This window comes from Bos grunniens, chromosome 13, assembly GCF_055505025.1.
Source record: "Bos grunniens cultivar Pamir isolate PY7600 chromosome 13, Bosgru_T2T1.0, whole genome shotgun sequence".
NCBI lineage: Eukaryota > Metazoa > Chordata > Mammalia > Artiodactyla > Bovidae > Bos > Bos grunniens.
Genome location: NC_141177.1, coordinates 65,308,791 through 65,335,991, shown reverse-complemented (window position 1 = coordinate 65,335,991; position 27,201 = coordinate 65,308,791). Strand labels below are relative to the sequence as shown.

The 27,201-nt window shown below is 37.4% G+C and overlaps 1 protein-coding gene across 19 annotated transcripts in view; it reads right to left on the bottom strand.

The window, feature by feature from the left end:
• The window catches only part of CREM (cAMP responsive element modulator), a 67,700-nt gene that overhangs the window by 14,997 nt on the left and 25,502 nt on the right, over positions 1-27,201 (bottom strand). For 9 of the 19 annotated variants that reach the window (XM_086334664.1, XM_086334665.1, XM_086334666.1 and 6 more), the window contains 3 exons: positions 16,111-16,257; positions 12,945-13,042; positions 12,661-12,803 (listed from right to left, as the gene is read on the bottom strand). In XM_086334664.1, coding sequence (XP_086190790.1) covers positions 12,661-12,803; positions 12,945-13,042; positions 16,111-16,257 — 388 coding nt within the window. Of the gene's footprint in view, positions 1-4,243; positions 4,433-12,660; positions 12,804-12,944; positions 13,043-14,135; positions 14,176-16,110; positions 16,258-27,201 lie in introns of those variants that run through there. The other 10 variants (XM_086334655.1, XM_086334659.1, XM_086334672.1 and 7 more) reach the window with 3 other exon arrangements.

Sequence of the window (27,201 nt, the reverse complement as noted above, 5' to 3'; positions counted from 1 at the left end):
TGTTTCTCAGCATGAAGTGATGGGGGAAGTGCTCCTGCCAGGGTGAATGGCTTGAGGTGAGGCCCCTAGCGGGGAGAGGGCACATGGCACAGGACAGGAAAGGAAAGGAACTCTGCACAGAAGAGGGACAAGTGTAGGGAGAAGTCCAGTGAGGAAGGAAAGCCTGGATCAAGCAGAGGCTTGGGCTTTGTTAGGGACTCTGACTCTAACAAGTAACAGGGTTACTTGTAACACAAGGGTTTTGAGCAGAAGAGGTTGACGTGCTTACACACTTGAAAATTTTACAAACACTACTCTGAACTGCAGAAGGGAGAGCAGAATGGGAAAGAGGAAATGCTGGAGACAGAGACTTTTGTTTCTAAGAAATATTAGTAGCTCCCAAAATCACTGGGAAGGATGAGTAAAGGGAGCCTAGCTAAACTTTCAGGAGCAATCCAAAACACCAGGTCAACAAGGGAGCTGCTGCTTCTGGCATGAGGAAGAAAATCAGGGTGCTGCTCCATAGCCGCCAGCTTCAGGGCAGCCACTGGGCAGTGGCCAGGGATCGCCAAGGTCCGGAAAGAGGACTGTGTCAGTGGACGTGGGGAGGAATGAAGAGATGGGCTCTTTAGCAAGGAGGAGGGATGAAGACGGGGCGGGAGAGTGACAGGTGACACCCAGGATTCCGCATGAAGTAACAGGATGGACAGTTACTGAATGAAATAGGGTAACAAGGGGAGGTGGGGTGGGAAAAATTAATCTGGGGTTTTGGACTTTAGGCGCCAAGAGATGTGAGCCAGGAGCAGGAATGAGGTAATCCAGAGAGAGCACTCAAGCCAGGCGGAAGAGGGCCCAGGATGCAGCCTGAGAACCACCACAACCACCAGCACCTGGGAGCTGGGCGGAGGGGACCGGAAGAGGGGCAGGGCTACCCAGGAAGTGAAAGAAGCAGAGGTCAGCAGTGCTAAATACTGCAGAGGGAGGGGGCCATCGAGATGACGCCAAAGACAATAAAACTAGTACTATTTCTATCTAACACAAGCAAAGTAAAAAAGTACAGGTAATCAGCATAATTACAGGACCATAGGTGTAGCTTATTAAGATGATCCAGAATGCCTTTGTATTATTATTAAATTTTTATCTAAACTGTTTAGAAATAAAAGTATGAAACACTGCCAGACCCCTGGGATCTAGAAAGCTGTTTAAGAAGTAGTCATTTATAAACTTCTGTTGTATAGGAACACTTTGCATTCAAAAGCATTATGTGGCATACTGTGGGGAAAAAAAAAAAAAAAGATGAGGACAGAGACTCACAGGGAAACTGCTGTGACCTTTCAAGGGGCTGACAGGGTGGAAGGTGGACAGAGAGTAAGACAAGAACGCCCACGGACCCTGCTATGTTTAAGGAAGAAGTAGAACCCCTGGCCACCATTATTTTTCAGATGAAGAAGGAGAAGATAAAAGTAAAGGCAAGGAGAAAGAACAAGAGGAAAATTTATTTTTATCTTATTTGTGTTTGATATAAACATTCATGTAGGATCACAGGGAGATTCACCAAGAGTCAGAATATTATTAGCAGTAGAAGTAATTAGAGTTTTAGCAAGGTTCATAGATAAAAGATAAACTTAAAAAAAAAAAAACACAATTATTTCTCTATACCAGCAACCAGAAAATGTAACAAAGAGCTACCACTCCTAATAACAAAAACAAAAACCCAACCCCACCAAGTATTTAAGAATTGAACACTGTTCAGAGTATGAGAGGACCCTGCCCCCATGGAGAAAATTTTAAACTGTTACAAGAAGTTAAGATCTGAATAAGTTATGCTCTGTTTGGTGGGAATATAAATTGGTGCAGCCACTATGGAGAACACTATGGAGGGTCCTCAAAAAATGAAGAATCAAACTACCCTATGATCCAGCAATCCTACTTCTGGGTATTTATCTGAAGAAAATAAAAATACTATCTCAAAAAGATATCTACACCCTCATGTTCACTGCAGCAATAATTACAATAGCCAAAACATGGAAACAATCTAAGTGTCTATCGACAGATAAATAATTAAATAAGATGTGGTATATGTGTATATATATATATTTTTTTTTTCAATCAACTGTAAAAAAGAAGGAAATTCTGCCATTTGTGATAGCACAGATGGACCCTGAGAAGAGCATTATGCTAAGTAAAATCAGTCAGACAGAGAAAGACAAATGCTGGATGATACCACTTATATGTGAAATTTAAACAAACAAAACTCAGACTCAAAGACAAAGAGAGCAGACTGGTGGATGCCAAAGGTGGGGCATGGGGGAGAGCAAAAAAGGGTGAAGGGGATGTCAAAAGGGACAAATTCTAGTTATAAAATAAGTCCCAGGAATGTAAAGTACAAATTGGTGACTAGAGTTACTAACATTGTGTTGTATGTTTGGAAGGTACTAAGAGTAAGTCTTAAAGGTCCTCAGCACACACACACAAAAAAGTCTGTAACTATACACGGTTAAGTATGTTATAATAAATAGCCTTAACACAGCGATCACTAGCTGTGACTGTACAAATGTAGGATCATTATGTTGTATACCTGAAATTAACAAAAATGTTATGTGTCAGGTATACCTCAATAAAAAAAAAGACTTCAGTTCTCCCTAAGTCAATTGATAAATTAAGTGTAATCTCATCATTGGTTTTCTTACTGTATTATACTATTAATATTTAGAAATTCAACCTTATTCCCAATGCATATGAGAGAACTATAGTTCACAAAAGCAAAAATAGCACTACAAACAGAAAGTTAAAAAGACAAAAAAGGGGCGCTTGTTCTGTGACAACAAAAGCAGTGTAGTGCTGGCATGCAGCAGCGAGAGTGCTGAGACATTTCACGACTGCACAAGGCCTACTTGCTGCACAGTTAAGACAGCGCATAACTGGCTGCGTATGCAGAGAGAAAAAAATAAAAACAGGTTTTCACCCAACGCTACACACAGAGGTGGATCACAGGTAGATTAACAACATAATGTGAAAGGTACCATAAAGCTGACAGAATCAATGCAGAAAAATATCCTTTGTGACTTATTGAAGAAAAAGACTTGTTAACACCCCCCCCAAATATAAGACTTATGTGTGTATTATTGATGCACAACACAAAACATTTAAAAAAAACTCTCCTTCTTAAAGTAGCAAGTTTTCAGTAGATTTTCCATATTAAAAAAAGATAAAAGGAAAAGAAATGAGAGCATTCTTTATGATTTTTCATTTAGGTATAAAGGATTTATGAGTATCAGATAAATAGAATGGGTGCTTTAATTTTATATTTAAAAGAAAACATTAAAGCACTGGGTAAATACTACTGATTTTTTTAACTCCATAAATATCACCAGTTTAGCTTTTCATACACTTTTATTATACTCCATACAGTGCCCCAAATACTTCAGAGTAAATCTAAATTATCAAAAGACTCATCGATTGTAATCTTCTGTTTTCTATACTTGCAAAACTTTCAAACTAAAAGAACTGATGTTACTCCCCACCCTTAAAATTAGTGCAAATAGACCAAGGGGAGTTTTTTGAAAGTTGCATTGAACACATTATAGTTATTTGAGCACAACTGAATGAAATAAAAAATACTGTATACTCAATTTTCATTGAAATCTTAGTTACCCTAAAAACTTAAGGGTATATATCACATACCCTTAAGTGAATGAAGAGTGCATTAAGAATACCCTTAATGAAGAGTGCTTCATTTCACTCCTCTTAGCTTTAACGAGAGATAGAATAGGTACCTCAGAATTCAAATGTACTAAAAATGCTCGAAAGAAAGCACAAAATCAGCATTTGTTTTTGAAATAAGATGTCTAGAAAGTAGGCTTGAGTGTAACAACCAGGGAAAAACCCAAATTCAGTGCATTGTGGACTGAATACTTAAGTCTTCCTAAGACTAGGTACTAAAAACATATTCGGTACATTTCTAATACCCAGAGGAAGAATATTTACTTAAAAACTTCAAGTTTCCAACTTCTTTTTTTCCATTGTTACTCTGAATTTAACTTTAGAGCCAATAAAATCTGCTAAAAATTGAAAACTGTATAGTTTATTTAACTTTTGGTTTAGTATGCTAAAATACTTCTCCAAGCCTTTTTAAGTCCTCTCTACCCCCACTCCCTCCCCAAATCTACATCCTGTATGTTTCAGAGAACTATGAAATCACCACTAAATGGCGTGCTCTAGTAACCCACAGGTATTCTAAATGTATTAGATGAATGACATATACCTTGAACCACCACCTGGCTGCCTGGGACAAAGAACTGCTGTGTGCCATCTGCTGACTGTGCTGCGTACTGCACAATTGTAGCACCTGGTGGAGGAGCTCCTGAATTTGTCATTGTTAATGCCTGCAGTCCCTGAACACCATCAGATCCTGGGTTAGAAATCTGGATTGTTCCACCTTGGGCTATAGCAACTTAACAGAAAAAGAAAAGAAGTATTAGAGAATTTCAAGATTTGTTCTTAACAACCCCATATTGGAAGAATATATACTCTGGACCTATATATGACCAAAGCTTCTCATTCTTAAGTTACCCTTAATTCTCTATGCTAGATTGATCAAGGGACCCTCCTTCATAGGACTACACACTGGAAAAGCTCAAAACACTTGAAAATGTCTTATATTCAGAATTGCCTGAAATACACAGAACTCAAGGAGTTCTTCCTCCTCCCTGGCACCCATATATATATATATATATATATATATAGTATTTAAGAGGAAGAATGGAGATGCTGGCAGGGATAAAGTCCAGGTTTTGACTTCTTTCTCATATATTATTAGTTATAAACAACATTCTTCTAAGATTTAAGAAATGGTCAGTTAAATTCCATCAAGCATCATAATTACAATAAAGTTGTACCTTCAGCTAACTACTTGTCTAATTTATCATCAAAAGTACCTTTTAATGGAATATATATTTAATATATAGCTTTAAAGCCTATATGTATTTATTAAAATATATGTGTAATTATATATTTAATAAAACATATGTGTGTGTATATACATTTAGACATGAGGTTTTAAAGTGCAAGTCTATAAAACTGTAACTTTTTACCATTTTGATTATGTCAGGAGAATCCTGAGATATAAAATGCTAAGTCGGAAAGAACCTTAAAAGGTAACTGTATGGAAAGAATTTGTGCTACAGTATTTACCTCTACAAAATATCTTAAATAACTGTAGCTATGGCAAAAGATATGAGGTAGACTTCCCTTAAATATAGAGGCTTACCAACCATGTTTAAAAGCTGACATATTAACAGAAAGTTTCAAAAGAATAACTGATCAAATGTTATGTTTTAAAATTTTACTCTAATAGACAAAGAAGTACTATTGAAAATATCTGAGAGCTCTATATACTTTAATATAAAGATGACTCCGTGTTTTAGTTTAGACACTAGAGGTTAAGTGGAACAAGGGCTAGTCTTTAAAAAAAAAAAATCACATATAAACCAGCTAACTAGACTTTACAATGAAGATAGAAGTTAACACATAATCAGAGTAACATGACCCTTATAATTTAATGTAAGTGCCCTTCAGGAATGCTGTGGTAGTGTCTAAGGTAGATTCTGAATATTTCAGAGTCATTTTCTAACTCTGTTATGGCATCTAAGCAAAGGTGACAATCTGATCGGATAAACCTGTCAGAACTATTAGTAACAATAACCACCACCACCACCACCACATCTTCAGTTCTTTGACCTAAAGTTCTAGGGCCAACACAGAAAGATGAGTTAACATTTTAAAAAAAGATTTCAACACAGAGGCACTATCTGGTTTTAGCTCACTGGCAGGCTACCACAAGATTGATAGAAACTGAAGAATCAGTTACCAAAATGTCAATAGTTGAGAAACTCTGAAGCAATCTCACTTTATTTGTCTCGTTCATCTACAGCATTATATTTCGTACACATTTTCAAAACAACATTTCACCATGACTGTCCAAAGATTTCAAGGGTCTCAGGACTCACTCTTAATAATAAAAGGGTTTGAGAGAAATCTAAAAAAGAAGAGATATCGCCTCCTTGGATCTTCATGGCTGGACATGAATGAATGTCATATGTTGTTATATATTTGAGTGCATATTTTCAGTTGATAGTTGGATGTCAAAGAAACAGTGCTTTATAAAGAACAGGCACAGGCAGTGTTAAGAAGCACAGAGCCTAGCACACAGCACGCACTCAATAAATATGATTGATGAGTGAATGGCTATCATTTCCTCAAGACAGGACAGATTAAAAACTTAAGCCACATGTGAGTGTCGAAGAGTTAAAGTATGGTTTCAAATTGTAATTACAGAACTTAATTTTCCATATTGACAATATTATCAAGCTTTTCAACTAGTAACAGATCTGAGTTGTTACTTCCAAGGATAAGAACCATGAAATAGGTAGATAAAGATCCTTTCTTTCTTCTTTTCATACTTCCTTTTTTTTACTCTTTTAGTTTTCAATGTTTTCCCAATAGATCTAACCAAATTTCTTTGCTTTCACGCTGTGAAAAACTGAATCTGTTCTTATCATTTTATTTTTCTGATCATATAATTAGACATGAAAAACAAAAAGACAAGCAGGCACACAGAAGCTGGCTCTAGAGAGAAAATGTTTCTACTGATGAGTCTTGTCCTTTAGCCTTTTATTTTTTTTATATCAAAGGCACTCTTGAGTTTGGCATAAGCAAATGACAGAGGGCTCTCCCATTTAAAAATATTATCTCTTAACTGACAATATCCCCAATGCTGAAAGATTTCTCAGTGCTTCAGGATACCGGAAATAGGCTTTGTGAGCATGTGTGTATATATTCAAAAGATGTGAGGAGGAAACTTTTTAGGTTACAGAAATTTTCAAGGATAGCATAAGATGTTTTCAATAAACACATCAATATAAATTAAGTAGTAGGAAAAACAAAAATGAAATTAACTGAGTGAGTTTAGTCATATCTTAGCTAATTATTAACTTTATAAACTTATGGAAATTTTTTAGTGAACATAAAAGGTAAAAGAATTTTGTGTCAGTTATTTGCCCTACCCGCTTATTCCAAACTTTTTTTTTTGTGGGGGTGGGGAGGTCTGGAGTATTTTAAAACCAATCTCAGACATCAGGTCTGGCAAATCATTTTAAAATAAAATCACTGGCCCATATCAAGGCCATTAGGAACCAATGAAAATAAAATAGCTTTGTATTTCCTACTGATTCCTAGGTCCTTGGGGACCTAGGTTTTACTGATGCTCTTTTGGACTGAAAGGGCTGCCCTGGTGGCTCAGACAGTAAAGAATCCACTTGCAATGCAGGAGACTTAGGTTTGATCCCTGGGTCAGGAAGATCCCCTGGAGAAGGGAATGGCTACCCATTAAGTATTCTTGCCTGGAGAATTCCATGAACAGAGCAGCCTGGTGGGCATGCAACTGTGGCATAAAAGCTTATACTTATGGCCACTTTATTGTTCGTAATGGAGAGCCTACACGGGCCTGTGTATAGTGGTTAGGATGCAAGCAGAGGTAAAGTAGTATGTTATTTTAGGCCACTTAACACATGCACACTTATTTTCCTCTTCTAAGTAAGCCTTAATAACATTACGATTTGATGAAATAATCTCAACTGAAGGAAAACTGAATGGTTAGATTCCATGATCAGTTAAATTCTGCGTCACTGTCCTTTCTGAGCTGACTCAAGCCTGATGTATACTACCCGCTCATAGTCGTGGCGGCAGAGGTTAAGCTCTGGTGTTCCAGTTGCTCTGGGATACGCCTAACTTTCTGTCCCCTAAAGTCTCAGGTGAACTTCACCCCATAATTAAGTAGGTCACTCTACTCTACACCCACAGACTGAATGTTGAACACACTGACCTTACATTAAAAAAAAAAAGTTTGTCTACAGAGAGTTTAATTCATTAGTTAAGAAGTGTTTTTCCACTAAGTCAGTTTTAGTGGTTACACTGATGTCTTCATATACATTCTGACATAGCCATGATATTTAGTTTCAAATCAGAATTAACAAGTATGGTCTCCCTAACTCCAACTTACCATATCCCATGGTAACCAGGATGATACCATACCAACTAGTCTAGGCAATGAATTCTTTAAAAATTCTTGGTATAAAAAACTGTTTTAAAAAATCTGCTACTTCTACTATTCACTGCCATGGCACACTTCTCTTCTTAGAGGAAGTAGTATCACTGAAGCAAGGAAAACACTACTTATAGGATGAAAATTCAAGAACTTTGGTAAAAAAAATTTAATTAAAAAATAAAATTTTAAAGGCATATATAATCAATAAAGGAGGAAGAGAAAAATAAGGATGGAAACTGAAAAAAAAAATTCATGACCAAATGAGGAAGAAGCAAAATTTAAGATTTCATCTGACCTCTTTTCACATGATACATCTTTTTAAATCTAAATCTGTATATATGAGCTAATTCAAACTACAGGATCTTCCTTATAGCTCAGACGGTAAAGAATCTGCCTGCAATGAAGAAGACCCAGGTTTGATCCCTGGGTCGGAAAGATCCTCTGGAGAAGGGAATGGCAACCGACTCCAGTATTCTTGCCTGGAGAATCCCATGGACAGAGGAGCCTGGCGAGCCAGTCCATAGGGTTGCAAAGAGTCGGACACAACCGAGCAACTAACACTACCACTACTACTATATATGAGCTAATTCAAACACATAAACATGTAAATGTTTAATTACTTACAATTTACAATTTAAAACCATCTTTATTCCAACTGCATTGAAAGGATTCATAAATAAAACCTCATTGAATGAACTTTAAAAAGGAATAGCCAAAAAAAAAAAAAAAAGAAAGAACAGGCCTTATTCCAGTGAATTCTCAGAATGAAATTCAAAAAGTGAGCACAACACAGAAACTGTGAGTACCTGAAAGACTAAAACAGCTGAGTGCTACAAGAACAGCAACACCAAAGTTAAAGAACCAGATTTACACTAAACAGATACCATCCAAAGTCTGCTTTGAAAGGTACCTTGGGAGCACAGAAGCAAAGTCATTCCTAACAGTAATAAATGCAACTGCATTTACTTTGGAATGCACAAGCCGATCATGCCAATTCCTCTATGAAGAAATGGAATGGGTGTTTATTCATTCGAGCTTCCTGAGAATTCTGAATTCTTCAAGCAGGCCACAAAGGTCACAGAAAACTTTCTTCATAATGGTGGATTCAGGATGGACTTACTTACCGTTAGCATACAGATGAGTTAATAGAGACTCACTCTAACAAGATTCCTAGGAAAACAAAGTAGGAGCAAGAAAAGAGACAGAGATATTTAGGAAAAAATAATCTGAAGTCTTGGATGATAGCCCTTAACTGGTAAGGGAAGAAGTAGGGTTAGCTTGACAATGGATTAAAAAAAAAATTGTCTTTAGAGAAAATTTAATGAAGAAACTTCAAACATTTAAATTTCTTTACCTGCAACAGCACAAATAGAATAACCACAACTTCTGTTCATGAATTCATTCCTACTCAATGCATGTCACGCAGCAAGTAACATTCTTTGCTAATTCTAAGACAGTCTGAACCACCATTGTTCAGAAATAGTCTCTTGAGACAAATCACAGTTTCTTTGACCAGAATGACTTAATTGGCATACAGCAAACCTGTGACTAACATCAGTACTTCCAGTAAAGTTTCGAAAGTGTAGCTCACTTTCTTGCTGTTGCAATAATGAATCCCTGCCTATTTTAAGTTATTTTCCCTACTCCTGGAAATAGCCTATTCTACCTTTCACTTCTTGCTTTTGTCATTTAAAAAATAAGGTGAAATAATAAGGCCAACTTCTATAAATATCTCACTTTCAACTACTAAAAATGCAACTGCTTGTATATGAGAAAACTTAAGCACACTTCATTTTTTTATTTTTTATTTTATTTCCTCAACTTTTACAGTTCCTTTGTTTTTAACACCAACGAACTCACTGTATCAAATTAAAATAAATAATAATTAGTATAATAATAATTATAATTTATATATAATAATTTTTGAAGTTTTTTTATCCATGGATAAAAGTTGAAGAAAGAATTAAACTCTTTTTATAATAAAAGTTTATAAAACAATCTCAAAACTAGGTACATATAAATACACAGAAAAATCTCCAGAAATTCTAGTAAAATAAACTCTAATCTAAAAACCAAAGGACACCAGTAACTCTATTTCTAGATATTTAAGAACATTTAATCATTAATTTCTGTTAAGCTACTGCTAGTAAGAAATGGTTGATGAAAATGGATCTTGTATAAATATACATCTAAAGCAAGGTCTTCTAAAGAAAAACTTAAATATTAGTATTCACTTGTCAAATGAAAGAATTATCAACATAAACAAGTGTCACTAAGTATCTAAGAAATTCGTTTTTAACATAGGCAATATCCCTTTTTTGAGAACCAATAAAATGGCAGTTTTTAACCTGCAGACAACACATATTGGACAAACACAACTTTTTATTAAAATAACTGCCAGGATCATACTGTATGGGTCCAAATTAAGAAAACTAAGTAACAAACTGTCCATGACATCTTATGGAGAAACTATATGGTAAACAGTAAATAAATATGCCTGAACTTCTATGCTAAGGAAAAAAAAAATTGTCCATGACTTCTAATGTGGCAAATAAATATATACCCTAATTTCTAAACATTTGATTTTCTAGTTCTCAACCAGAACCCTGACTCCACTCCCCCACACCCACATACTCCACACACAAGGTAGTGACAGCAATACTGAAGCCCAGCTCTGAGCGCACGCTAAGAGCTCAAGAAATGCTGCTGGAGAGGACAGTTTAATGACTGAGTGAGACACTGCCACAGCTGGCTTACCTTTCTCTGTTTCATGTCAAAAGCAGTATGTCTCTTCTGACATGCAGAGTCAAAAGATTTTACCCCCACAGGTAAAATCTGTTGTCTCCTTTTGTTCTCACATTAACCCTGAGCTTGGAAATTTAGTGTTAGTCACACTTCAAAGACTAAAAACCTGAGATGTGAAATTATACCAAGCAGTGACTGGCAGGACCATGTACCACCACCTTCCCCATATCATCGCCAGCCTCAACATCCTCTCAACCCAACATGTTCTCACAACTCCAAATTCTCAGCTAATAATCTAGGCAAATTCACCCACAGCACCCTTGCCATGTCACTTAGAAACAGATCAATTACTGAGCAGAGTCAAGATACGCCAGAGAGATTTGTAAGATGCCAGCATCTTAATCACCCTTCAAACTTTAAGATATCTTAGCATAATTTCAGCAGTAATTTCCAACATTTTCCCTGTCAAGACACAAAAGAGACATGACAAGATGGTAACAGCCCACTGCTCAAGGCCAGAGCTGACTAGCTAGGAGGTTTCAGCATCTCCAAGCCCCACCCAGTCACACTGGTTCTAAATTCCCACCATCTACTCCCATGGGTCAGATAGAAAAAGGCACATAAATCAGAGAAGTGATAAAAGATAAATGAAGGGGAAAACCTCAAGGTCTAATTCTTACAGACCGTGGAGAGTTCTCTTTTCCTGACATTGACTTTGGACATGTCCAATCAGCGCTCTGTACAGGTTGTGGACTAATTATATTATAGCCCAGTTCTGCCTAGATTCAGGGTAGGAGTTACCCAAAGAACCAGAATCACCAAAGCAGAATTTGCTTAATACTGCAGATCTACCACCACTAAAAGAAAAAAACTCATGACTGTGTAAGGCTTTCCCACAGATTACAGCAGCCAGGTCTTAAGTTAAGACTTGAGATTTTTTTGTAGGTATTATTACTTTTTAAAGGGAAAACAGAAAATATATCTAAAATATTAACACTGTACTTGGATCAACACAGTCATTAACATCAAACATATTTCTGTACCTAACTAGCTTTTTTAAAAAAACTTTTTCCCTGCCCTTTTCTCCCTTTTCCTCCCCACTTTTCTTTCTTTTTTTACTAAAGTATTTTTTGTATCAAATGTTCTTGATTTAGGGAAAGACTAGTGCTTTAACTGGAGCACAAAGCACAGAACTAACAGCCCATTAAAATGCACAAGACTAAATTTGAATGTATCTGTTTATTTACAGCTTTTGGTGCTTAAAATTTCAAATAAAATGATCTGTCCAATTGCATTAGTTTAAAAAATAAGTCATTTTTCCATTCTCTTCTAGAAAAAGCTGCAGCACAAATCAACACAGTAGAGAGTAGTGAAAACAGAATTACATTTAAAACATAGTTTAGAAAACATAAGCACCTCTTTTAGATTAGTAAGCATAAGATGTAATTGTTGGTGACAAAGGTCAAGAACGAAATACAGACATTTATATCTTATTGTGTTCACATGCATCATAGAGACAAAAACAGTAAGTTTTAAGTGTTTACTAGATGTGAATACAAACATATAAATTAGAAAAACCTTCCCTATATTTTGACCCCAAAGTTTTCTTCATTTAGTAAACAAATTTTTTTTGTTATTTTTCAAAAGTATACGACAACTGTCAGTACAAATCTCTCACTTCTTTAACATGTACTTTTCACACTGTGATACACAATTTAGGTATTATGATGCAGTTTTTAAATGGAACAGTTTAGTGCCAAAACCCAAGCTGCTTCAGGGAAACAAGAGCCTGAAAACTAGCACTACGTCATATGGAATTGCCGCATACATACTGTATTGCCCCGTGCTAGTCTGATATATGCTAGTCGGCACTGCCATAGCAGCGATGTTAGGCGGTGTTCCCTCTTCCTCTGATTTTTCTTCTTCAATCTTGGGTACACCAGGCACATCAGAGGAAAGTTCATTCAGTATTTTTCTAAAATATAATTCAACAATACAAAGAATTAAGATACATGAGTGAGATTTAAAACAGAAAAGCTATCACAGGAGAATCTGAGGTATCTTTATTTCTCCCTTTTTGGAAAAACTTTTCATGACTGTAGGAAACTTAACTTACCTGTAAGAGGGTCTTCGTGAAAGGATTTCTCTACGTTTATGAGAATCAATTACACCTTCTGATTCTGCAGACTCATCTGTTTCTGCAATGGTTGCTACCTATAACACAAGAATTCCTGAGATGCATCATAAAACCCATGGTATCTCCTTCATTCACAACCCGGTGTCTGAAGGGGCTCTGCGTGCAGCACAAAGCCGGCACTGCCAACAGAGCTCACTGAGCCGGGCTAGCCGTGCTCACAACCTGGCTCAGGACAGGAAGTGCAGACACTGACACTTGGCTGTAAACCAGCCTGTGTGCCAAGGATGACACAGACGACACGTGCTACAGAAACGCACAGTGCCAGACAGGCTTCAGGAAAACACTGAATGTAAGACACACAAGGCCTAAGCCCCAGCCCTGAAAATGTCTCACAAATCCAGCAGAAGGTGAGCTAGCAAGTGACAGAGGAGCAAACACCACTGCTGACTTAGGCTGGGTCTTCAAATTACACATTAGATAGACCCAAAGAAGAAAGAATATTAAGTAGGTAAATACTTGTGTTAACAAGCCTGGTTAAAGTTATGATTTATATTACAACAAGTAGGTTGGGCTTGATGTCAGTAGGTCTTGTCAAAATAAGGAATTACTCCTTAAAAGAAAGAGCAGTTTTAAATACAATTTCATTTTTTGAAGGAATAGTATAATAACGTGAGTATTAAAGAAAGGAAACTAAAATAATAAATCTCTCCACAACATGACTGTTCTCAATATATTCAGCCATCTATCACAGGTTCTGAGTTTACAAAACTACCTATTAATATCATCTATCATCTAGTTCTGAGCTTACAAAACTCCTCCAATGAATATGATAAGGACATGGGATTTGATCTGGGTATAATCAAAAAATCATATTAAAATACCAACAATGTAAGCAGGAACATATACTTCCCAAGGTACATGGATGTGCATGTATGTTTGCCCACACGTATGATCATGCATCTTTGGTCATGGATACCTTATACATAAGCACACTCAGGCATGAAGAGAATCTTTAGAGAAACTATTGTTGCAGTCAGACAACCACACATCATCACCAACTATTTATCACTTTCCATTGGGCTTTCACACATCTCTTGTATAATCATAACCACCCCTTTGTGTAAGGTAGGCTATTACTGTAGAAAGTGAAAACTGAAGTTCATCACTCACCAGGTTGGAATTCTAAGACAAGATCCACAGGCCCCTACCTCTGTAAAGATAATTAAGTCACCCATTTAACAAAATCCAAAACAGCCTATTGAAAATGAGATAATACTCTCTCTTCCAGTGCCACCAAGGTTAAAGCTAAGTAGAAATATCTGCATCCTAATAAAAGTCACAAAAAGGAGAGTGGAAAGTCTTGTTTTATAATCAGAGTCAGAAAGAGTCAGAAGCTCCTAGAATTAAGGTCCTCACAAGAAAGGAAAAAAAAAAAAAGACACTACTGAGAATCACTCAAACTTTTGAACAACTCGGAAGAGACATCTGTGCCACAAAGATAAACAGACTTTTATTGCACATGAATTTATTACTTCAAGTATCGTGGTGCAACCCTTATCCTTATTTTGCAACAAACTGGATTCAAATACACAGGAAAAGGACAAGACCAATTAAGTATAAGCAACTACATTTTCTTCACAGATCTTTTTGTCATCAGATAGGTTCAAATAATTTCAATATTTAAAGGATAAAGACAAACTGATCTTAAAAAGGAACAGAAATAAATTTAGTAAAAGAGAATAGTATGCTTTAAAAATGCATACTTAATAATTTATATCTGTTGATGCAAAAAAGAATGTTTTTGCTTAAGAAATGTTAAGAATTTATGACCAACTTTGGTGACAATAAATAACAAAACACATCTCTGGATTACAACCACAATACTAACCACATCTAAAAAAAACAAGGTTTAATCTGATGTATAAATGCAACAGCAATTAACAATGATATCATGGCACACATACTGAATGAACAATAAATCTAAATTTCTACACTTTACTGTGAGTATTGGTGAAAAGTGTTAGTACTAGAATATTTACATTACGATGTTTATCAGACATCTCCAAAGAAGCCTCAAAGTACTTTTAAGCATTTTTGGAGAGCTTTGCTAAATGAATCTCAGTTTGAGCAAAGAGAAACCTTATTTAAAGGAGACTGACTGGGCCTGCAAATTAGGAGCTGACAACGAAACTGCAGCCCAAGTCAATCTCTGTATCCAACAGGGCACCAAGCACTTCACAAAGAAAAAGGAATCTGCCTGCAATGTGGGAGACCTGGGTTCAAAGCCTGGGGTGGGAAGATCCCCTGGAGAAGGGAACAGCTACCCACTCCAGTATTCTGGCCTGAATTCATGGATAGAGGAGCCTGGTGTGCTACAGTCCATGGGGTAGCAAAGAGTCAGACATGACTGAGGGACTTTCAAAAAAAAAAACTTCTACAGGAATAAAAAGGAAATTCTTACAAATGTTTAATAACAAGAGTTGAGCATCACTCTTTTCCATGCCCACCAGTTCAACCACTTAGAATTTATCTTAAAGAAATTTTTAGGCAAATGCACAAATATAGCTTATGTACATATATTTAGATAAACACAGGATGTGTATAAATAACATTTCTCAAGGTATTAAAAACTTAAAAATACTTTAAAATATGGAAATTGTTACGTTATATTGAATTACATTAAAATAATTTATATTGGGTCATCTATGACTAAAAAAAGACACTACATATAATTGGTAACATTACTACATTATACTTTGGTAATAATATAGTACATATAAATAATAGAATACTAGCATGCCATTAAAATATGTTTATGTATGCACATAGAAAACATATATGGAAGACTTTCAACCAAATGTTAACAGTACTTATATCTGAGTGCTGAGATTATTTTTACTTTCTTCTTTTCTGTATTTTATAATTTTTCTCTCAATGAACGTAGGCAAATGTGCAATTTCAAATTAAATAAAGAAGCCAGTGTTGACATAACAAAAAGAAATTACCACCATACTAATAGATTGCTCCTTATGTGGTTAAAAAAAAAAAGAGAGAGAGCATCAAATCTACAGGAAAAAAAAATGATAAATGAATTAGTAAAAAGCTCAAGAAAGTCAAAGAGAAGTCATTGAGGAAGGAGGCTAACCTGAACAGTTCGTATTTGTGGTGACTGAATAACGGATGGCTGTGGTGTCTGAATTACTCCCTGGACATGGACGGTCTGGCCGGAAGGTAACTGTACTAGAGTTACAGCTGGGGAGCCTCTTCCGGTGCTGGATCCAGCTACAGAAACCTGCAAAAAACAGCATCATTGAGGATTAAGGCTGAACGTTTTTTTTTTCTCCCACTGTTACAATCTGCCTATTTTCCCTGCTTTTAAGAAATGACCAGCAAGCCAAGGTACTCACCATTTGGAGATGGTTACTGTGCTGGAATAGTCATTCTCTGATGTGACAGATATTAAAGAACCCATGCGTCTCACTTTCAGTTCCCATGCTTCAGTGGCTAAGAATGTTCCAAGCACAAAGTTCTAAAGCAGTTAAACTACCTCACTACGACCTCAAGACTAACAGTGAAGCCTTCTTTAGGCCAGAGTATAAACCACTCTCTCTAACTTAAGAGCAATTGGAGACAGAACTTAAATATGGTAAATTATTTTTTCAATAAGTGCAACTTCTGACATGTGATATTAGAGTATTACTCCAGATACAAGCTAATGCCTTGTCTCTATACTGATGAAAATTGCAGTTACTTTTATGCCCCAATAGTCATAAAAAAAGGCATAGGTCAAAGAAATCCCAGGACCTCTCAGGCCCTTAGCATCTCCAAACCAGAGAAAGCTCATCCCCTGGAGACTGTGTGGTCCTTGCACACTCCCCTCCCCACAGCTTGAGCATGCAGAACCATCACTTGGATTGCACAGAAAGGAGATACAGCTGTTTCCCACCACCTTGGGTGCTTGCAACAAAGAGCCCTGCCAGCAAAACACATTAAAACCTGTTTTGTTTTGTTTTGTTCACTTCTCTGGACTCAAAACCTGCTAAGTTTCTAATTGGTAAACAACTCAGTCCTAAGAGCCAGCATAATCTTACAAACTCTGCCTCACTTTACTAAGTTTCACTATTGATTATGACTTCCTTGGAACAGACAGAGACTTTGGACGTGAAAGAACCTGCTAGTTTCTATCATGAGCGGTGGCAGACCACAGAATCTAAAAAAAAATTTTGAAGAAAGCCTCTGTGGGCCCTCAATTGAAGGAAAACCAATCATTTCCAACCAACTTACACAAATACTTTTTAAGAATTACTAAGAACCGGGTTTATAACAAATAATCAGATGTGTTTACATCATTCCCTTGGAAGGCAAACTTCTTTGGCAACCTAGAAGTAAAGTCTTCTATCCATGCAAGAGAACCTACATGGAGAGCACTGAACTAGGTGCACCGGGGTGGAAAGCAGAATTGGTAAAACCAACACCTCAGAAACAACAGCACACACACAGTAGAGGACTAATTGCTCCATTGTCCAGGTCATGAAAACCACAGGAGTACAAAACAGACAGATCAGCAGGAGTCTGAACAAGCGGAGGTGTTGTGTAGAAGCTGCCCCTTGAGCCGGGCCTCATTATGGTCTGGATAACAGCTGGACAGAAAAGTGAGAAACCGGGGCAGAGACCACCAATATGGAGCCCCATGGGCAAATTCAGCCCATCTGCCCTTGGAGTGTTATTGCCAACTTTAGATTTCAGGGGAAAGAAAAAGGGCATCCCATAATGGAGCCCTCAGATTTAACATCCAGAAGTTTAAAAGCCACTAGATTTATTCTACAAATGTTCCCTGCATGAACTATATAAAGGGATCCTTCTCTTTGTGAACCAGTTGCCCTCCCCCCAAAAAAGGTATTCCTCTGCCAAATGACTAAGGCTCAGACTTTTTAGTCTCAGGACACCTTTACTGAAAATGACTGATGACCTCAGTTTTGTTTATGTTATATCCAGCAGGATCCTGTAAATGTACAGCCAGCTCCTGGGAAGGGAAAATGCTATGGGTAACTTTTGCAGATTTCTGTAATGAAAATACTCCTACTATGCAGATTTTAAGTTGCCAATGGGTGACACTGAAGACAAAGCTGGAAAAAGATGTGTGCGACTGGCTATGACAAGCCTCTCAGCTCTTATATATATAAGCTGTTATATGTTTTTATATATATAATATTGATATTTACTAAATAGAAATTAAAACAGAAAATTTTAAAAATACTTAGTAATTAATTTAAAAACAACAATAATTCTATCATATGCTAACATAAATAGCGTTTTCTGAAGACTGTTTTCAAAGACATAATAATTAGTGACAAGAATGTCAATGTTTTACATTTTTACAAATTCTTTTAATGTCTGGTTTAACTTAAAACAAGCTGGATTTTCATACCTATTTCTGCACTGAATCTATTGTAATAAGTTATTTTAATTGGTATATGAATATGCCTTATACAGATATATGATTAGAAAAGGTGGAGTGTATCAATAGCTTTTTCATAAAAATGTGGGTATTCTTCTGGATACTACCCCAAAACTCAGCAAGTGGTTGTTTTTCTCAAAGTTTAGTGGCCATGTGGAATCTGAAAACTTAGTTACGTTAAAATCGATTGATCTGGGACTTCCCTGGGGGTCCAATGGCTAACACAACGCACTCCCAGTGCAGGGAATCCAGGTTCAATCCCTGGTCAGGGAACTGGATCCCACACACTGCAACTAAAGATCCTGCGTGCTACAACTAAGACCTGATGCAGCCGAATAAATAAATGCTAAAAAAAAAAAAAAAAATCTATTGCTCTGTCTTATACTTCAGATGGTTCTTTAGCCAGGCATGATTTTGTAATGTCATGTAGTAGCTACTTGGAAAATACTGAGTTATTGAATTAAGTAGATCTCCCAAATGCTGATAAATTTCATGATACTCTATCAGAAAACTACATTCATTAAAATCAAGATCAACATCATCAGAAAACTATAAAATATTGGCATGTTATCAAGCTCAAAATGGCAGATGAAGAATTTCCACAATTTGAAACTTCTGCTAAAAGCCTGAATTTTATCATCAGCAATAAACACTGTTAACTGTTTTCCTTGATGTGACAAGCTTACTTCATTTGCTTTTGAGAAAAGCTTTCAAATACTCAAGTTTGAACAGACATAGATATAATTTAGTTACTTGCGACTGCTTTAAGAAAAATTATATCCTGTGGCAGGGGCGGGTGTGTGTGTGTATGTGAATGCAGCTAGTTCATCTTGTCCCTCAGACAATAACTTGTGTTTTTTCTCAAGATCACCACTGCTCTTCAGTAAGTGGCAGAAATGCTTTCAATGAATGTTCCACTTCCAGAACACAGAATATTAAAACAACATGTACTTGAGGGTCAAGATTTAATATAATTGGTAATGTTTACTGCTTCATCAGGGACCATCTTAAGTGGAACAGACTTTTTTTAAAAAACTGCAAGTGAATGCAGTGAAGACTGTAATGACCACTAACAAAGTTTGGCACGACTTACGTGACTGGGATGAGGCACCAACACTTTTAAACCCCCACTGTTTTTGTGCCATCAGGGCAAATGCCAATCCAGAGGAAAAAAAAAATACATCTTAGTATTATTATGAAAATAGGTTTGTCCTCCAAAACCTCCAGGCATGATTGTGTAACATCATGTAGTAGTTATTTGGAAAATACTGGGTCCTTGGAGTCTCCTCCAGGGTTCCCTGAATCACACTTTGAAAACTGCTGCTCTGTCCTCATGCAGCCTCTGGGCCCTGCTCACAGCTCAAAGCGCAGAGTGCTGAAACGGGCTGCAATTTTAGCTCCACCACAACAGGATGGTCAAAATCACCACCCACAGTAATTTTGATAGAACATTCATATGTCAGAGACTGAGCAAAACAGAAGGTACATTATACCCAAGAGCATCACCAGTATTCCTACAGATGAGACCTGTGGCTTGAGATGCAGTTAGTGCTACACACACTTTCATGGAAATGACCTGCTGGAGAAAAATTAGATATTCTGGAGAACAACTCAAGAAAGATTCATGGGGGTTTTGATAAGTATAAATCATGCTTAGAGTCACTCTAAATGTTTTTCAAGTGTAATTTTCAGGACTTTACATTATTAAACAATGCTCCATCAAAATGGCTTAGTGAGAAGAAACTCTGCTATAGAAAACAGAGCTATACCTACTAGAACAAAACTGAATTCCCAGAATTCTGGAGATGAGTTACATGAATCTGTATCTGCAGTGAAAACTCAATGTCCAAACTCTGGGCAGTGAAGGAGGTCATGTGTGCATGCGCTCAGTTGTATCCAACTCTTTGTGACCTCATGGACTGTAATCCACCAGACTCCTCTATCCATGGAATTCTCCAGGCAAGAATACTGGAGTGGGTTGCCATTTCCTCCTCCAGGGGATCTTCCCAAACCAGGGTTCGAACCCAAGTCTCCTGTGTCTCCTGCATTGCAGGTGGAGTCTTTGCCCATTGAGGCACCTGGGAAGCCCCATTTTTCTTATAAACATCATATATTCATTCCAAGAATTTTTAATAAGTCAATCTCACAGAAACAAGTCATACTTAAAAATTAACTCATTCTTTTGTTCCCTCAACAAATGCTGGAAGCCTGCCTTGTGGACCAGTCTAGACAGCAGAGATAAGGCAGTAAACAAGAAAAGTCTGCTCTCCTAAATCAGGAGATAGAAAACAGATGAAGAGACTAAAACATAATTTGGGAGAGGCACCAAATTCTTAAAAGAAAAATAAAGAAGGGGAACTAGTGAGGTGGGCTTCCCTGGTGTCTCAGGGATAAAGAATCCACCTGCCAATGCAGGAGACATGAGTTTGATTCCTGGGTCAGGAAGATCCCCGGGAGAAGGAAATGGCAACCTACTCCAGTATTCTTGCCTGGGAAAATCCCAGAGACAGAGGAAACTGGTGGGCTACAGTCCATGGGGAATTGGACACAACTAAGAGACTAATCAACAACAGCTAATGAGGTAGAGGGAGGATGGAAGGAAGCTACGTTAAGGTATACCTTCTGTGGGAAGCTTCTCAGAGGAGGGAACTTCTGTGCAAAAAAAAAAGTCTAAAAGAAAAGTAGGAAAGAAGGCCAAGGGAGGATCTATCAATACACTCATCACATTCCATCAATCAAGCAGGCAACTGCCCAAAAAACAAACACATAAAATGGGTGTGTTTTATATTTTATAATTTTACACCTCTATTTATGAGGCTCTAAAAAGTGTAAAAATGAACTCATGCCAGACAGTTTACCTTTTTTTCCAGATCCCCTGAAGAATAATCCTCTTCTATAGGATGCCTGAAACATAGATTATGCTGAGGCCACCACATCCACCAAAAACCCCACTAGAGACAGGAGTTAACGTGATGAAATAAATGAAGATGATGCAGTTGACAGCCTAACTTGGCTTTGCAATTAAAAAAAAAATCTAATAATGACACTTATAACTGGTAAAACCTCACAATGTTGTCACACAGCATTTGATTAGCACCTAGTGGACTGGCACCAATGCGTAGCTAGGTTCCCTTATGATGGGGTTTATGAGGTCACAGTGCAGCTGAACGTGTCACACAGTCACTGAGCCTGCATTCCAGACAGTTAATAAAGGATGAGAAGAGGTGAATGCATGGTCTAGCAGACTTCACTATCAATTCTGCTGCCTGAAAAATCAAATCTATACATTATCTATTTTAATTCCAAGGACTCCAATGAAAACCCAGTAACACCCTATGGGAGAAGCTGGAAAAATATCTTGATTTCTGTGTATTAAGACAAGATTCTCAAAAAGAGTCTGTTGATTCTACAGCGAAAAAAGAAGTGTTTAAAGAATAAGGCTGAAAACAGGCAAATAATATTATAAATGTGTACACTTTAAAATAGACATAAACTATTTCACTTCACTTTTTAAAAAGTTGTACTTAGGGACTCCCCTGGTGGTCCAGTGGCTAAGACTCCATGCTCCCAATGTAGGGGGTTCAGGTTTGATCTCTGGTCAGGGAACTAAATCTCACATGCCACTACTAAGACCTGGTGCAGCCAAATAAATAAATAAATAAAAATGTTTTTAAAAGTTGTTTTTAATCACATTAAATGAAGACAAACACAACATGAAAAATACAGAATTGGTATCACTGTAGTGTCTTTACTGTTTTTCTTTCCCATATTGAGGTTCTGGTTTTTTTAAACAATGTGACTAACAAATTGCAAAAATCAATGGAGTTAAATTTTACCTTGTAAATATCAACTGAAAGCACTGATAACAGAGTTGGACACATGAGACTGATATTTTTATATCTATGTTAAAATTATAAGGAGAACTACAACATGATCTTTGAATCCTTTCTGTGTATAGGGAATAAACAAAAACTATCTAAAATTTATAATCTGAATTTAAAAAGGAAGTAATTCGAAATGGCCAAATGTCTCTCTTAAAAAATTCCCCTTTTGAAAGCAAAGCAAATATCAGAATCAAGTCATTCTTAATTATATAGTCTATTCTGATAATACTTCCAATAAGCAGTGGTGATCACTGTGGCGACTGGTGATGACAAAATTAGGGTTTCTTTATGCTTTGAAAAACAACGCTCTAGCGGACTTTTTTCTCTAGCTGATCCTTATCATTTCCTATTAACAGTACTTGGAGCATCATTTTATATTCTAATATGATATGTGTTTTACTTATATAAAGACTGACTATGAACATGATCTTTAGGGAAGTCAAAATTCTTTTAGCTCTAGACTTTTAAAAATCAGTCTTATATATTGATTTCAGTAAGACTGAAACTAAAACTGATCATAATTTTCTAGCCAACTCCATTATAAAGTAATAAATGCACGTAGTGAAGTAGGTTGCTATGAGATCCTGAGCCCAAAATGACATTTACCCAACAGATGGCTTATATGGGCAAACAGTGGATATTAAAACTACTCTTAACAATGATATAGATTAGATTCATTTTAATACTGAGGAAGAAATGTACATGCCAAAAGCCTGAAGCTACAGAATGAATGCCTAAAACCACTTACCTTTATTTCTGACCAGTATCAACTTATTGGGATCTTCTCTCATAGCTCAGTGGGTAAAGAATCTGCCCGAAAGGCAGGAGACCTGGGTTCGATTCCTGGATCAGGAAGATCCCTTGGAGAAGGAAATGGCAATCCACTCCAGTATTCTTGCCTGGAGAATTCCATGGACAGAGGAGCCTGGCAGGCTATAGTCCATGAGGGTGCAAGAATCGGAAACGACTTAGCAACCAAACCACCACCACAGTCTCAACTCATAGGAATGCCTATGAAGGAAACTTCAATTCACTTGAACTATTCTACATTAATTTTTCTACCAATCATTTGGTATATAAGCCCTAAAGATTACTGACTTAACAAAAACAACTTTAAAAAACAGTAATAATAAACAAAATGTGGTGTGTACATACAGAGAGGAAGGAATTCCTATCACATACAATACAGATAAACCTTCAGGACATTATGTGAAGTGTAATAAGCCAATCACAAAAAGACAAGGAAAAGAAATGCAAAAAGTCAAAATGGTTGTCTGAGGAGGCCTTAGAAACAGCTGTGCAAGAAGAGAAGTGAAAGGTAAGGAGAAAAGGAAAGACAGGCCCATTTGAAGGCAGAGTTCCAAAGAACAGCAAGGAGATAAGAAAGCCTTCCTCAGTGATCAGTGCAAAGAAATAGAGGAAAACAATAGAATGGGAAAGTCTAGATATCTCGTCAAGAAAATTAGAGATACCAAGGGAACTTTTCATGCAAAGATGGGCTCGATAAAGGACAGAAATGGTATGGATCTAACAGAAGCAGAAGATACTAAGAGGTGGCAAGAATACATAGAAGAACTATACAAAAAAGATCTTCATGATCCAGATAATCACGATGGTGTGATCACCAACCTAGAGCCAGACATCCTGGAATGTGAAGTCAAGTGGGCCTTAGGAAGCATCACTATGAACAAAGCTAGCAAAGGTGATGGAATTCCAGTTGAGCTATTTCAAATCCTAAAAGATGATGCTATGAAAGTGCTGCACTCAATATGCCAGCAAATTAGGAAAACTCAGCAGTGGCCACAGGACTGGAAAAGGTCCGTTTTCATTCCAATCCCAAAGAAAGGCAACGCCAAAGAATGCTCAAACTACCACACAATTGCACTCATCTCGCATGCTAGTAAAGTAATGCTCAAAATTCTCCAATCCAGGCTTCAACAGATTGTGAATCACGAACTGTTCCAGACGTTCAAGCTGGATTTAGAAAAGGCAGAGGAACCAGAGATCAAATTGCCAACATCCGTTGGATCATCGAAAAAGCAAGAGAGTTCCAGAAAAATATCCATTTCTGCTTTATTGACTATGCCAAAGTGTCTGACTGTGTGGACCACAACAAACTCTGGAAAATTCTTAAAGAGATGGGAATACCAGACTATCTGACCTTCCTCTTGAGAAATCTGTATGCAGGTCAGGAAGCAACAGTTAGAACTGGACATGGAACAATACACCGGTTCCAAATAGGGGAAGGAGTACATCAAGGCTGTATATTGTCACCCTGCTTATTTAACTTCTATGCAGAGTACATCATGAGAAATGCTGGGCTGGAAGAAGCACAAGATGGAATCAAGATTGCCAGGAGAAATGTCAATAACCTCAGATGTGCAGATGACACAACCCTTACGGCAGAAAGTGAAGAAGAAGTGAAAGAGGAGAGTGAAAAAGTTGGCATAAATCTCAACATTCAGAAAACTAAGATTGTGGCATCCAGTCCCACCACTTCATGGCAAATAGATGGGGAAACAGTGGAAGCAGTGACAGACTTTATTTTTGGGGGGGCTCCAGAATCACTGCAGATGATGACTGCAGCCATGAAATTAAAAGATGCTTACTCCTTGGAAGGAAAGTTATGACCAACCTAGACAGCATATTAAAAAGCAGAGACATTACTTTACCAGCAAAGATCTGTCTAGTCAAAGCTATGGTTTTTCGAGTAGTCATGTATGGATGTGAGAGTTGGACTATCAAGAAAGCTGAGTGCTAAAGAATTGATGCTTTTGAACTGTGGTGTTGGAGAAGACTCTTGAGAGTCCCTTGGATTGCAAGGAGATCCAACCAGTCCATCCTAAAGGAGATCAGTCCTGAATATTCACTGGAAGGACTGATGCTGAAGCTGAAACTCAATTACTTTGGCCACCTGATATGAAGAGCTGACTTATTTGAAAATACCCTGATGCTGGGAAAGATTGAGGGCAGGGGGAGAAGGGAATGACAGAGGATGAGATGGTTGGATGGCATCACCAACTCAATGGACATGAGTTTGGTTGAACTCCAGGAGTTGGTGATGGACAGGGAGGCCTGGCGTGCTGCAGTCCACAAGGTTGCAAAGAGTCGGACGACTGAGTGAACTGAACTGAAAAGACAAATGTTGATGATTCCTCTTATATGAGGTATCCAAAAGTAGGCAAATTCATAGAAACCAAACATAGAATGGTAGTTACAGGAGGTTGGGGGGATGTGTAAAAAGGAGTTGTTGTTTAATAGGTACACAGTGTTAGATCTGCAAGATGAAAAAGATCTGGAGATCTGTGTCGCAACAATGCGAGTACATTACAGCAAACACTACTGAACTATAAACTTGAACTTAAGACTGAGGATTTTATGTCTTTTCTTTAACCGTATACAAAAATAGCAATAACAAATTGCCCCACATTTGCTGTAGATGATAATTAGCTGGCTCATTGCCAAGAAGATAATCAATCCGTTGATTTTACCAAAGGCAATGAGACTGACTTCCCCATCATTTTATAAAACATAATTCTAAAGCTGTGGGCGCTCTCGTGCTCCTGACCCCAGAGTTACTGCTTAATAGTTAGACTGGTTATTGGTGCCAGGATTTATATGGACCAGTTACTAATACATCAAAATGGATAAAGTTTAAATCTTCTATGCTCTTCATTTACCCAAGATCAGAAGCTGAACTGGGACATAAACATGAAACTATCTTGAAAGTGAAAAGTGTTAGTTGCTCATTCTGTTGTCCAACTCTTCGACCCCATGGACTGTAGCCTGCTAGGCTCTTCTGTCAATAGAATTCTCCAGGAAAGAATACTGGAGTGGGTAGCCATTCCCTTCTCCAGGGGATCTTCTTGACTCAGAGACTGAACTTGGGTTTCCTGCACAGGAGGCAGATTCTTTACCATCTGAGCCACCAGGGAAGCCCCAAAATACTGGAGTGGGTAGCCTATCCCTTCTCCAGTGGAACTTCCCAATCCAGGAATCAAACCAGGGTCTCCTGAATTGTAGGCGGGTTCTTTACCAGCTAAGCCACCAGGGAAGCCCCATAGTAACTATATGTAGCATACAATTATGATTACTTTTTGCTGATCATGCATGTTCCCAGGTAATGTCCTCTGAAATAATCTGGTTCAACACTGAGTACCTATGTATTATCACAGAAGTAATAGAAATATTTAATGCTATCTAAAGCCAGGTTTCCTGGGCTCTGCCTTTTACTAGCTATGTGACTTGTGACAAGTTACTCAGCCTCTCTGTACCAAATTTTCCTCAACTGCAAAAGATAATGAAAACAGTACCTTTCTACAGAGTTGTTGTGAGAACTGAGCTATGTGTAAAACACTTAATTCAAACTGAATATTGGTATAAGTTAGGGCTCTTTTTCCTTATACCAAGTACAAAGCAGGAAACAAGCCCCTAGAAAAGGTAAAACTAGAAAGTTCTGAGGAACTGGGAGGCCAACTTATACTGGCAGTACCTATCATGGTATATTAACATATCTGATATCAAATAAATTACCATTAGTTTTCAAAAGGTATTTAAAAAGAGGTCTACTGCTGTATAGAACTTACCTACTTAAAGGCAAGTGCTTTTCCTGAACTATTTCTGCTTGCACTATTTTCACCTGATATTGTCTTTACTTAGCATTGGGTTTTGCCGTAAAACCTGAACAAACTTTTTTGGCCAACCCCATATTTTTGACCTCACAAGCAGGCTTTTCTCTCCTACGCCTTTTTGGAGAACCACAGATCGTACCTCTGGGGGTGGGGGAAGGCTCAGAAAGCTCACAATTCTGAAGATCATTACTAAGATGCTGTCATCACAATTAATCAATGAGTGAAAATTTCCCAAAGCCTCTGTGCTTCCCAGTGTAATTCCT